General features: G+C 39.6%; 1 protein-coding gene across 1 annotated transcript; it reads left to right on the forward strand.

Annotated features, from left to right (window-relative positions):
- Positions 1 to 212: 212 nt before the first annotated feature.
- Positions 213 to 8,730, forward strand: LOC110709322. Its single transcript, XM_021887534.1, has 6 exons — positions 213 to 764; positions 890 to 1,039; positions 1,252 to 1,447; positions 4,959 to 5,032; positions 5,482 to 5,648; positions 8,253 to 8,730. Exons 1-6 carry the CDS (start codon positions 213 to 215, stop codon positions 8,728 to 8,730), a joined length of 1,617 nt encoding a protein of 538 aa, XP_021743226.1.
- Positions 8,731 to 13,403: the final 4,673 nt, after the last annotated feature.

Genomic DNA, 13,403 nt, shown 5'->3' on the forward strand with positions numbered 1-13,403 from the left:
GGTGCTGACAATGTTGTTAAACGCCTCAAGCAGGATGGAGTGGTTAACATGGAGATTGATGAAGCGGCGGAGGTTGGTCAAAACCAACCCCGCCTACCACAATGATTTTCTTATGTTGGAACTGTCGAGGATTGGGCAACTCCTCGACAATTCGACAGCTCCATAAATGGAGTAGAAGATATGCCCCCGACATGGTTTTTGTGTCGGAAACGATGATAAAAAAGAATAAAGTGGAGAATCTTAAGGGGAGATTGGGGTTTGAGAACTCTTTGGAAGTGGCAAGTAGGGGGAAGTCTGGTGGATTATGCTTGTACTGGAAGGAAAAAATAGATTTTAGATTAGTTTCCTTCTCACAAAATCATATATATGGGGATATTACTACTTCGGAGGGGAATTGGCGCTTTGTTGGTGTATATGGGTGGCCGAAGGAAGAAGATAAGCATAGATTGTGGAATTTGATTCGACACTTATGCTTTGAAACCTCACTGCCGATTCTATTTGGAGGGGATTTCAATGAATTCCTCTTTTATGGTGAGATAGAGGGAGGGGCGGATAGAAATAGAAGGGAAGTGGCTAACTTTAGAGACATGGTTAATGACTGCAGACTTCGAGAATTGGGTTACACGGGAAGCTGGTATACTTTGGAAAGAGGAAGCTCCGTGAATACTTGGGTAAGGGAAAGATTAGACAGGTTCTTGGCTTCTAGCTCATCGCATCGCTTGCTCCCCAATGCTATTGTTGATCGAGCATCTCGTTCGATACAAGTCTGACCACCGTGCCATTCTTCTTAGACAATGGGGAAGGAGATAAGGGAAAAAGGCATAAGAACAAGGGTTTTAAGTTCCAGACTGGCTGGCTATTAGATGAAACCTGTGAGCATAATGTAAAGGAAGCTTGGGACAAGTCAGAGGGTCGCACTACTACTGAAAGATTAGTTGCAATCGCTCAGGGACTTGGGGCATGGAGTAAGGAAAAATTTCGGAAGCTTGATGAGGAAATTGATGAAACCGAAAAGGCATTACTTGTGGCACAACATAAAGTATCAACGGTTAAGAGTGTGGAAGAATGTGCAGCTTTGGAGAAAAAATTAAATGAATTGAATGAGCAGCAAAAAGCTTACTAGTACATTCGTAGTAGAGTATCGGATGTTCGGGACGGTGATAAAAATACCAAATATTTTCACCACAAGGCTCGCAGGGAAGGAAGAAGAATTTTATTAGTGGTATTTTTGATGATTGTGGAGTCTGGCAGTCGAATGAGGACATAATAGAAGATGTTTTAACAAAAAAATTTAATTCTTTATTCTCGTCTTCATCTCCTCCTGAAAATGACATAAAGGAAACTCTTGAGAATGTTAATCATTGCATCATAGCTGATATCAGCAGAGAACTCTTAAGGCCTTTTACTAAAGATGAGATTGCCGCGGCTCTAAAGCAAATGCAGCCATGTAAAGCCCTCAGTCCGGATGGAATGCATGCCGTTTTTTATCAAAGATTTTGGCAGCGTACATTGTTGGCGATGAGGTGACTTATTTTGTAAGTAATATTTTACATGGCTATGCTTCTCCGAGTCATATTAATAATACTAATGTAGTATTGATCCCTAAAGTTGATAAACTGATGCACTCCTCAGAATATCGTCCTATAGCCCTGTGTAATGTACTCTATAAACTGGTGTCAAAATCCATTGTTATGCGTCTTAAGAATATTCTCCCTGATATTATTTTGAAAAACCAGAGTACTTTTGTCCCGGGTCGTCTTATACAGATAATGCCTTGATCGCTCTAGAAAATTTTCATACTATGAAAATAGGATTAAGAGCAAGAAAGGGACTATATATGGCCTTAAAGCTTGATATGAGCAAGTCCTATGAAAGGGTTGAATGGGGTTTCTTGAAAAAATTGCTGCTGACGATGGGTTTGAAGGGAGATGGGTGAATTTGGTGATGGAATGTGTGTCATCGGTTTCTTACTCTTTCGTTATCAATGGAGGAGTATGTGGGTCGATTACCCCAACTACGGGTCTTCGACAAGGGGATCCTCTTTCCCCGTACTTCTTTATTTTGGTAACTGATGTGTTCTCAAGTATGTTGCAGAATAAAATTCGGGAGAAATCTCTTAATGGGGTTAGAGCTAGTCGCAATGGACCAGAAATCTCTCACCTTATTTTTGCAGATGATAGCCTACTCCTCACTAGGGCCAACCGACATGAGTGCAAAGTTGTAGTTGAAATTCTCAACCAGTATGAAAATGCATTCGGATAGAAAACTAATTATGAAAAGTCAGAGGACTCATTCAGTACGGGGGTTCCTATAGCTCAGAGAGAAGGTTTGATGGAGATACTCCATATGAGATAGGTTCACAGACATGGAAAATACCTGGGCATCCCGACCATTGTGGGGAGATCAAAGAGAGCAGTCTTTGAGGCAGTGCTTGACAGAGTATTGGAAAAAATTGCAGGGGTGGAAAGAGAAACTTTTGTCCAGAGCGAGAAAATAAATTCTATTGAAATTAGTAATTCAGGCTATTTCCTCATATTTGATGGGGGTATACAAATTTCCTAGCACGATTATCCAACGACTCCACTCTGCGATGGCTAGATGGTGGGGTTCGATGGTAGCAAAAGGAAGACTCACTGGAAGATTTGGTCCTCTATGTGCAACCTTAAATGTTTGGGTGGTATGGGGTTCTGAAACTTAGAATTCTTTAATGATGCTCTTTTAGTGAGACAAGCTTGGAGGCTTGTAAAGGCTCCTTCCTCCCTACTTAGGCGGGTTTTCTAGGCAAAATACTATCCCCACACTAACTTCCTTGATTCCTATCTTAGCTTGTCAGGTAGCTTTTCTTGGAAAAGTATTTGGTCATCGAAGGCAATTATAAAGGATGGGGTCTTATGGAATGTTGGAAATGGACATAGTGTCGATCTATGGGCTGAACCTTGGGTGGCGGATGCTGTAGACACCTAAAAATGTCTCCCCAAAACCAAACCCGATGATGAACAACCTTTCACCGCCATTATTGTTCGGGTTGAGTATTTAATCTTGGAGTGATTAAATCCATATTTCTATTTCATAAACCAACCCAACTTCTATCCCATTTCCCCAAACCATAACTTATTTTCCACTTTTCGTGCCTTTAAACCATAAATAATTCATTTCGTGTCCTTTAAAATCATTCATTTCGTGTCCTTTTTATAAAAACGTTTAATCCATTAATTTTGGTTCATAATATGGGTCAAATGATTGAATAGTTGCATGGGGCTTGAAAATAGTTTTCCAACGATATATTATAAGCCAAAATCCGAGTTATAACGAATAAGTTATGACCAAAATATTAAACTGAGCCCAAAGCGAACCTAATCCCACCTTACCTACGACCCAATGATCACGTGGAGGGTCCAAATTATTTAATCCCATTCCTAAACTGTTTAGGATTAATTAGAAGCTTCTATAAGTTCTAAGAGATCTTAATTATCCGTTTTGAAAAGATAAGATTAAAGAGTTTGAAATTGAATAAAACTTCTTTTTTTGAAAGTCCTAATTCTATCCGAATTGAAAGACGTTCAAAGATAGACTGATATTATTTTCGTGCCTCATATTTTTTATCCAAATTTTATATTTTTGGATATCCCTTGAAATTATCTTTCCAATGATATATTATAATATCAATTCCGAGCTATAACGGAAAAGATATGAATAAAATATCAAACTCTATCCAAAACTGACACCGTCTCACTATTTCGGCTATATCTTTTGTTCTACAAAATATTTTAATCTGATTCTAATTGGGTAAGAAATTATACTTCAAGATCTTTCCAACTATATATTATTCATCTTATTCCGATTTCTGGATCAAAAGATATGATAAAAACAAAAATCGCAAAATATGCAGTCTATCGAGTTTTATTCCGATTTAATTCGGACCTTATCTTGTTTTTTAGACCATTCTTTTTTCCCTATAAATAGAGGTCATATCTCCCCTTTTTCAATCATCAACAAGCTTTATCATCAAATAATTCTCTTCTCCCTCTTTATCCTAAATACTAGCCACCCTATTATCTCAAAATACTTCCCCTAATTAAGCACTCCAAGGAGTTCATACAATACCCAAAGTTCTATACTTAAACCAAGGCGTGAAAGGTATAATTAACTGAAGGTTTGGACCAAATCAACTCTACTTTTTATTTAATTTAATTTTTATTTGATTTATATTTTTTTTTGAAGTTACTAACAATTTATTCATGATGTAGCAATTTCAAGGAAACGCGGAAAGTGAATAATTAATCACTTAATTACTCTTATTTTTATTCTTGTTGCTAGTATCATGATTAGGGTTTATATTTGATTTCACTAACGCTATTATTGTTGAATTGCTTCCAATATTAATGTTAATTCTATTATTGTTATTATGATCACCATATTGTATGTTAAAGGGAATATGTAATTGAAAATCACGACTAATAAGTTAATTTGGACAACCGATTTAGTTTCCTTTTTAATCTTGTTGTTTAATCAAGTGATCACAAATATTTTAGAATTATATGTGGCATTAATATTAAACCAATTTAGCATAATAATAGTTTGGAGCAAATTGAATATTTTGTTTGTATGCCTTTGAGATCGAAAAAATCACTTTTCACTATAAGAATCGAGTAGAGGCCGATACGGGCGAATGTGACTCCATGACTCATTTTGTACCATCATCCCCGATCCTCCTTTCGTGGTTCCGAACCATATGGAGTTAGTAATCTCATGGATTATGAATGGGGTGTAATCTTCATGGGTCAATCATTGTTGCCTTCGTTGTCCCTTATTCGTGGTTGCCTTTTATGATCCGTGAACGGTTTACAAGTTCCTTAAAAACTTGTTGGCGGCTCCCTACTTTCCTTGTCCCTAATCGTATTATGTCAATTTCCACTTCCTATGAGTGCCAAGCATATTCACAACATGTTTTTACGTAGGCACACTTCGAACGACGCCTAGAGATGCGGAAGGTCATTTTATCCTTAGTGAAGAGAATTCTGCTCCTACTAAGGTATGTGATATCATTGACCCAAATACGAGGGATTGGAGGCATGACATCATTGGGGAAAATTTTACCGACCGAGACAAGTAGTGCATATTAGCCATCCCTTTTACTGAAAGAGACCAAGACGATGAGCAGATTTGGGCTTTTTCAAAATCTAGAATGTATACGGTAAAAACAACTTACTTGTTGGGAAGGGGTGTGTTCTCGATGATTTCCACCAAGCCTGGGTGGAAATTTGGAAAGCCGATGTCACGCCAAAAGTCTGTCCTTTTTTCTGGAGATTGTGTACGAATACCCTTCCTGTCCAAAGCCTCTTATATCAACGACATATGATTTCTTAAACCTGCTGTCCTTGGTGTCTTTCGGATGTGGAAATCGTAAGCCATGCTTTTGTTGAGTGTAGGCGTGTCTAAGGTCTTTGGGATGACTGCTTGTGTGCATAAATGGAAAATTAGAGTGGTTTTGACTCCATTTGTGACCTCATTGTGAGTTGGAAAAAGCTTGGACCGAAGACCATACAAAGGGGCATGTTTCTTACCTGGTGTATTTGGGGTGTTCGAAATAGTAAAGTTTTCCAGAATAAATCTTCTCCGAATACAGTAATTGTGGAGCGTGTGAACAGGTATGTTGAAGAGCAAGGAAACTACTCCAATCGGAGTTATGGTGCTGTAGGTTTGCGCCCTCCTATCAGCCCAAATAAATGGAGTGCCCCGCCTACTGGTCTCATCAAATTGAATGCATGCAGATTCCTGCCTCACTGTAGATGGTTGGGTGGGTCTCGGTACAGTTGCCAGAGATAGTGAAGGCAGTGTTCTTGTAGCTGCCACGAGAAGAAGCTGTGCCTACTAGACGCCAGAGGTAGCTGAGGCTAAGGCTTCACTATTTTCACTCAAGCTGGCAAAGAGCTACGGTTTCAGGAAGATAATCTTGGAGTCAGATTGCAAATTCATCATTGAAAGATTGTCAAAGGCTGTGTTATCTCTGGAAATGGATATTGTGCTTGGTGATATTATGCATTTGTGCTCAAACTCTTTGTCAGTTAGTTGGTCTCACGTGACACGTGATGGAAATTGTGTATCCCATAACCTTGTTAAGCTTGTTCCTTGTGAGTTGTGGCCTCGAGCAAACTTGGGAAAATTAATGAACACTTTGTCCCATAATTAATTGATGCTTAGTGTTTGGTTTTCATAAAAAAAAATATATATATATGGGAATGAATTTTCTTCAAAAAAAAAAGTAGATGCACAAGAATTAGGGGTGTTCAGATCCGGAAACCGTACCCGAAAACTCGGGTACCCGGATCTTTCGGTAGTTAGAAACGCGACCTATGTCCCGACCCGAAAAGAACGGGTACCCGGGTTTCAGGTACCCGATTTTCTCGGGTCGGGTCACAAGGTACCCGATTATATTGTTTTTTTTAAAAAAGTACCCTTTTCTTCTATCTTCTAAAAATCACAAGCTAATTATAAATTACTCTAGTAATTATAATCACATAAAAAACCAAAAAATCAACCATAATAAAAATCAAATATGAATCTCAAACTTTTACACCCTCATGAATTACAAAACCACAATTAATTAATATATAAAAAACTAATAAAATCAACTCAAATTGATAATTATAATTATAATTGTCCAACTGAACCCAAAATAAATAATTGAAATATTTTTTGGGCTGTAGAGGTACATATCAGATCTGTCGAACATCAAGCGAGCGGCCGCCGGAAATTTATATCTAACTTACTCGCGATTTACTTTCTCTGATCTCTATTTCAAGCATGATAATTTATCCTCCTTCGTTCAAAGGAAACGATTCTTGCGCCTCATCGTGGAGAAGATGGTGGTTGCACCTTGCGGAGTAGTTGTTGCCGTCGTTGAGCCGTGAGATATTGATGGTCTGAGAAGAAGGGTGAGGCTGCCGTGAGATAGTGAGTAGTGAGGAAAAATGAAAGAGAGAGAAAGTTGAACCAAAGAAAGGAAGAGGAGATGGCAGGTGGCTGCAAATGCAATCAGTAAACCTTATTTTAGTTTTAGAAAAAGGTTATATTGAATTTCAGAAAGTACAAAAAAAATATAACTGAAGTTCCGGCCCATGTTCCGACCGGTGACCCGAGGAATAAATTAACCGGGACGGGTACTCGACTCGAAATATTGGGAAAATTTTATGAAAATACCCATCGGGTATCATCCGGATAGTCGGGTCGGGACAAGTGGGTCGGGTTTTTTTAGCACCCCTAACAAGAATGAATTAAGATTGAAAATGATCCATTGGCTCAAATAAATTTGAAATACCCAAAATTCCGCAAATTTTCCATCTCTTGATTTTCCAATAATAATAATTAAAAAAAATGGTTTAGGTATTAACAATATTTAGTAAATAATTAATCATGAAAATCTGAGTCAAATAAACAAAATTAACAAAATGATACTGAACAATAAAGAAATAAACAAACATGGTTTGGCAAAAGACTTGCGTTGTTTATCAGACTCACGTGAATATCCATTTTAAGGGATCATTCTACATTGTGAATTTTGTTGGAAATAGGTAATGCAAACGGATGACTCGCGCCCGATCGGGCGGAGATGGTCAAGGAAAAATAGGGAACTCTCGCGCCCGATCGGGCGGGCTTCGCTTGACCAGGCGGCGGACTCGAGTTTTTGACGAGCCCGATCGGGCAGCTTCGCCCGATGGCTCGCCCGGGATGGGGTTTTTAGATTACCCGACCGGGCGGTGTCCGCCTGATCGGGCGCGACATAGCGTCAGGAGAAATTCGATCTTGCGCCCGATCGGGCGAGAGCTCGCCCGATCGGGCCCGCCTTTTTTCCTAGGTCGGTTTGCTTTACGTGTTTCCTTTTCCGGGACTTCGCCCGATCGGGCCCGCATTTTTTCCTAGGTCGGTTTGCTTTGCGTGTTTCCTTTTCCGGGACTCATATAAATACGAGTCTTGCCTTTTCATGAGTTTCACTTACTTTTCTATCCGAAAACACAAACCTACCTTTTGAGATCTGAACAGTTCTTGAGCAATTCCACTCTTCGAGTTCGGGTGCACGGATTACGGAGAGAGTTGCGTTAAACTTGGGGGTCGTGCGTCACTAAGAAACTTATACCAGTGGTGGCGTATTTCGGTTCTAAGGCAGTGGATTTTGTTCCACGACGCGACTGTGAGTTTGGGATCTTCAATCCAGGAAAGTTTTAATCTTTTTTGTTTGTTATTGATTTCAACAGTTATTTTAGCAACAATTTAGAAGCGAAATATTTGATTTATTCTGTTGATATCATGACTAGCAATTCTCAAACTCGTCTATACCTAGATCTGTCTAAGGTTGAGTCTCTTGATGGAATTAATTATAAGAGATGGTCACAAAGGATGTTGATTGCTTTTGAACAAGTAGAAATTGATTATGTTTTGTTTAGAGATGCTCCAAAACCCATTGAGCAAACCAATACCATGATTGAAATTCCTAGTACTCCTGCTCCTGGGAATAAAGAATCTAGCTCTAGTCAAAGGATTACTACTGTTATTACTAATGAATCTGAAATCAAGAAATTTGATCGTGATAATAAATTCATTAGAGGTCATCTTTTGAACAGCATGAAAAACAACATCTTTGATTTATATGTTAATATGAAATCTGCTAAGGAGATGTGGGAGTCTTTAGAGAAGAAATATGGTGCTGATGATGCTGGGAAAAAAAGTATGTGACTGGAAATTGGTTGAATTTCAAACTGGTTGATACAAAGCCTATTATGGAACAAGTCCATATGTATGAAAATTATGTTGTTGAAATTCTTGCTCAGGGTATGAAGATGTGTGAAATTCTTCAGGCTAATGTTTTGATTGAAAAATTACCTGATTCTTGGTCTGATTATAGAAATCACCTCAAGCATAAAAAGAGGGATCTAACCCTAGAAGAACTTGTGAGCCACATGAAGATTGAGGAAGCCAACAGGCTTAAGGATGTTTCCTCTAAGCCTAAGATTGTGTTAGCAATCAAGGCTAACCTTGTTGAATCTGGTGCTGACTCTAACAAGAAACCAAGTGATAATCGTGCCAAGAAGGGGAGCTCTGAGAAGAAGGGAAATCTCCAAGCTAAGGGCAAGATTGGGAAGAAAGTCACTGTCAAGTGTTGGTCGTGTGGTGAAGTGGAGCACTTTGCTTCACTATGCAAAAACAAGAAGAAGAAAAATCTGAAATCGAGTGGAGGAATCAAGGGTCATGCTCATCTGGTTGAGAATGAGGATGAAGATGTCATTGCTGCAGTTGTTTCTGAAGTCAACCTGGTTGAGAACAACAGTGAATGGATCGTGGACACTAGTGCATCTAAGCATTTCTGTGCTAACAAGGACCTGTTTGTCAGTATGGAATATGCAAAGGAAGGTGAACAAGTCTACATGGGAAATTCAAGCAGCTCTGAGGTACTTGGAAAGGGCAAAGTGGTTCTGAAGCTGACTTCAGGGAAGACCTTGGCTCTTCACAATGTGCTGTATGTTCCTTCTCTTCGTAGAAACTTAATTTCTGGTGCTTTATTGAACAAAGTAGGAGTCAAGTTAGTTTTTGATGCTAATAAACTTGTGTTAACCCGTAATAGGGAATATGTTGGAAAGGGTTACCTTAGTGGGGGCCTATTTGTTCTTGAGATTGTAACTGTTCCTTCAATGAATAAGATTTCTACTTCTGCTTATATTGTTGAGTCCTTTGAATTATGGCATATTAGGTTGGGTCATGTTGGTGCAACTAAATTGAAACAGATGAAAAGTTTAAATTTGCTCCCAAATATGTTATTAGATGGATTTGAAAAATGTGAAGTGTGTGCAGAGTCTAAATTCGTGAAGAAACCCTACAAATCTGTCACGAAGAGAGAGACCACACCACTTGAGCTAATTCATTCAGATTTAGCAGACTTTAAGAACTTGGAAAGTAGAGGCGGGAAACACTACTATATCACCTTCGTCGATGATTGTTCTAGATATATCAAGGTGTATCTTTTAAGGAAGAAGGATGAAGCTGAGTCCAAGTTTCTTGTGTATAAGGCAGAAGTAGAAAATCAGTTGGAGCGGAAAATAAAGAGAGTTCGCTCAGATAGGGGTGGAGAGTATGACTCCGATTTCCTCAAGGACTTGTGTGAAAGTGAGGGAATCATTCACGAAGTATCGGCCCCGTATACTCCGTAGAAAAATGGTGTGGCAGAGAGGAAAAATAGGACCTTGAAGGAAATGATGAATGCAATGCTCCTAAGTTCCGGTGCCAGACAATTTGTGGGGTGAAGCGGTTCTATCAGCTAACTATGTACAAAACAGAGTAACTCACAAGAAGTTAGACAAGACTCCATATGAAATATGGAAGGGTTATGCTCCAAACTTGAATCACATGAAAGTGTGGGGGTGTCTAGCTAAGGTGGGCTATCCATCGTTCAAACGTTCAACTATAGGTTCTAGGACCTATGATACAGTTTTCATTGGCTACGCTAAGAATAGTGCCGCATACAGGTTTATGAGTCTGGAAGATTGCTCTATATCTGAATCTCGTGATGCAGAGTTCTTTGAACAGGTATTTCCTTTGAAGAAAATCTTAGTTTCTAATGATGTTTCTTCAGTTTCTTCATCTGTAGAGCCAGAAGATACTTCCCCTAGGATTGAAAGTGAAATTCAAACTAGGAGAAGTAAAAGGCAAAGAGTGGACACAAGCTTTGGACCTGATTTCCTAACAGCCTTTATAACAGAGTGCGAAAATCTAGGTGAGTTCGAAGATGATCTAGATGAGATCATGCTGTGTCTACAGGTTGTGGATGAAGATCCGAAATCGTTTGAAGAAGCTATGGATTCAGTAGATGCAACATTCTGGAAGGAAGCTGTAAACAGTGAGCTTGACTCAATCATGTCAAATGAAACCTGGGAGCTTGTGGACCTGCCAAAAGGGAGCAGAGCTATTGGGTGCAAGTGGATTTTCAAGAGAAAAATGAGAACCGACGGCACCGTGGAAAGGTTCAAAGCTATATTGGTGATAAGAGGATTCACTCAAAAATTTGGCCTTGATTATTTTTATACTTATTCTCATGTGACTAAAATTGCCACTATTCGTGTTTTGTTTGCCTTAGCTTCATCTTACAACTTGATTGTGCATCAGATGGATGTTAAGACAACTTTTCTGAATGGCGATTTGGAGGAGGAGATCTACATGGAGCAACCTCCGGGTTTTGTAGTTCATGGGATGGAGAATAAGGTGTGCAGACTAAAGAAATCCTTGTATGGCTTGAAACAAGTTCCGACGCAATGGTATGAAAAATTTCATAAAACTATTCTTAGTTTTGGTTTTGTTGTCAATGGTAGTGATGCATGTGTGTACTCTAAGATGTTTGGTGCGCAATGTGTGATATTATGCCTGTACGTTGACGACATGCTCCTGTTTGGCACAAACATGTATGTCATAAATGAAACTAAGAAGTATTTAAATTCAAAGTTCGTGATGAAGGATTTGGGAGAGGTAGATGTGATCCTTGGTGTTAAAGTTACTAAAACCAAGAAAGGGTATTTTCTGTCTCAGTCTCATTATGTGGAGAAAATTCTGAATAACTTTAATTGTTTTGATTTGCCTCCATTGAGAACTCCCTTTGATCCTTCTGGAACTTTGGTGAAAAAAGTGAAGGACGGTGTGTCTCAAACTGAATATGCTAAGGTGCTTGGTAGTCTGATGTTTTTGATGAATTGCACTCGCCCTGACATTGCTTTTGCTGTTAGTAGACTTAGTCGCTATACTCATTGTCCTAGTGAGCAACATTGGGTTGCTTTGAGGCGTGTGCTCAAATATCTATGTGGATCCATGTCTTGGGGATTGAATTTTGTTGGTCATCCTTTGGTTCTTGAAGGATATTGTGATGCAAATTGGGTAACGGATAGTGATGAAACAAGCTCTACAAGTGGCTATGTGTTTACCCTTAGTGGGGGTGCAGTTTCATGGAAGTCTGGTAAGCAGACGTGTATAGCCAGATCAACAATGGAAGCTGAGTTCATCGCATTGGATCTTGCTACACAAGAGGCATATTGGTTGAGAAATTTTCTTATTGATATTCCTTTGTGGGGGAAGCCGTCACCACCTGTGTCTATGCATTGTGATTCACAAGCCGCCATATGTGTTGCTAAAAATAGCGTTTACAACGGTAAGAAAAGGCACATAAGAGTCAGACATGAGTCTGTGAGGCAGTTTATTATGAATGGGGTTATTTTGTTGGACTATGTTCGGAAAGAGAAAAACCTGGCAGACCCTTTTACTAAGGGATTAAATCGTAGACTAGTGGTGGAGTCATCAACTGGTATGGGTTTAGGACCTTTGTTGTAATGACTTGAAATGGTAGTTATTCAGGCTATGTGACATGATACATTGGTTTTAATAAATCAGGAACCTGTTTTGGTTTATTTGTTTCATTGGCATGAATCATGTGGATTATTATATATGCATCATGTGTTTGAATCTATTACTCTATAAGAGTGGTAAGTTTTACCAGTTAGATTCTGTTAGGATGAGTTTATATCTTAATGTCATTAGTCCAGTTGTTTTCTGAGCAGGGATAGATGGAGGTTCTTAAGAGAGTTAAGATCTTTGTCCCAGTAGTTCTTAAAATAGGATAGATAATGACACTGAAAAGTTGAAGGGTTGAACTTATGTTCTAGTTTCATTGCATGTAATTCTCTGGTTTGCAAGGTGTTTAAACATGTTTAAGCCTGCAGGGAAAGACCTTTGAATTTGCTGGGAACGTGTGTGAGTAACACATAGGATGAACACCTACGTGAGTACGAGAGGTGGCCTCTCTCAAGGGAAGATTGGAGTATTGTTTTCCTGAAGTACTCATGAGAGCCCAAGTGTTGGTCAAGGTTGGCGGAGTTACTTAAGCTCTAAAGTCAAGGTATGTGCATTCAAGGTCCCTTCCTCGCTCCTAGGAGTTCAAATCTTAGGATACTCACTAGGGAAGTGTTGAAAACCTTGTGCACTAATGTGTTAGTTCAAACCTTTGGATACTAGCATTTAAGTACTAAGACTTTCATTTACTATTCTGATTTCATGTTGAAGATCCGCTCGCATTAGTGGGGGATTGTTGGAAATAGGTAATGCAAACGGATGACTCGCGCCCGATCGAGCGGAGATGGTCGAGGAAAAATAGGGAACTCTCGCGCCCGATCGGGCGGGCTTCGCCCGACCGGGCGACGAACAAGAGTTTTTCTACGAGAACTCTCGCGCCCGATCGGGCGGGCTTCGCCCGACCGGGCGGCGGACTCGAGTTTTTGACGAGCCTGATCGGGCGGCTTCGTCCGATGGATCGCCCGGGATGGGGTTTTCAGATCGCCCGATCGGGCGGTGTCCGCCCGATCGGGCGCGACACAGCG

Source organism: Chenopodium quinoa, unplaced genomic scaffold (genome assembly GCF_001683475.1).
Source record: "Chenopodium quinoa cultivar QQ74 unplaced genomic scaffold, ASM168347v1, whole genome shotgun sequence".
Classification (NCBI taxonomy): Eukaryota; Viridiplantae; Streptophyta; class Magnoliopsida; order Caryophyllales; family Amaranthaceae; genus Chenopodium; species Chenopodium quinoa.

Coding starts and splice junctions, on each gene's coding strand:
- LOC110709322 (XM_021887534.1), top strand. CDS start 213: ATGATAAAAAAGAATAAAGTGGAGAATCTTAAGGGGAGATTGGGGTTT. Junction 5,033..5,481: donor AGAATTCTGCTCCTACTAAG/GTATGTGATATC, acceptor ATGGAAAATTAG/AGTGGTTTTGACTCCATTTG. Junction 5,649..8,252: donor ATTGTGGAGCGTGTGAACAG/GTATGTTGAAGA, acceptor TGATTTCAACAG/TTATTTTAGCAACAATTTAG.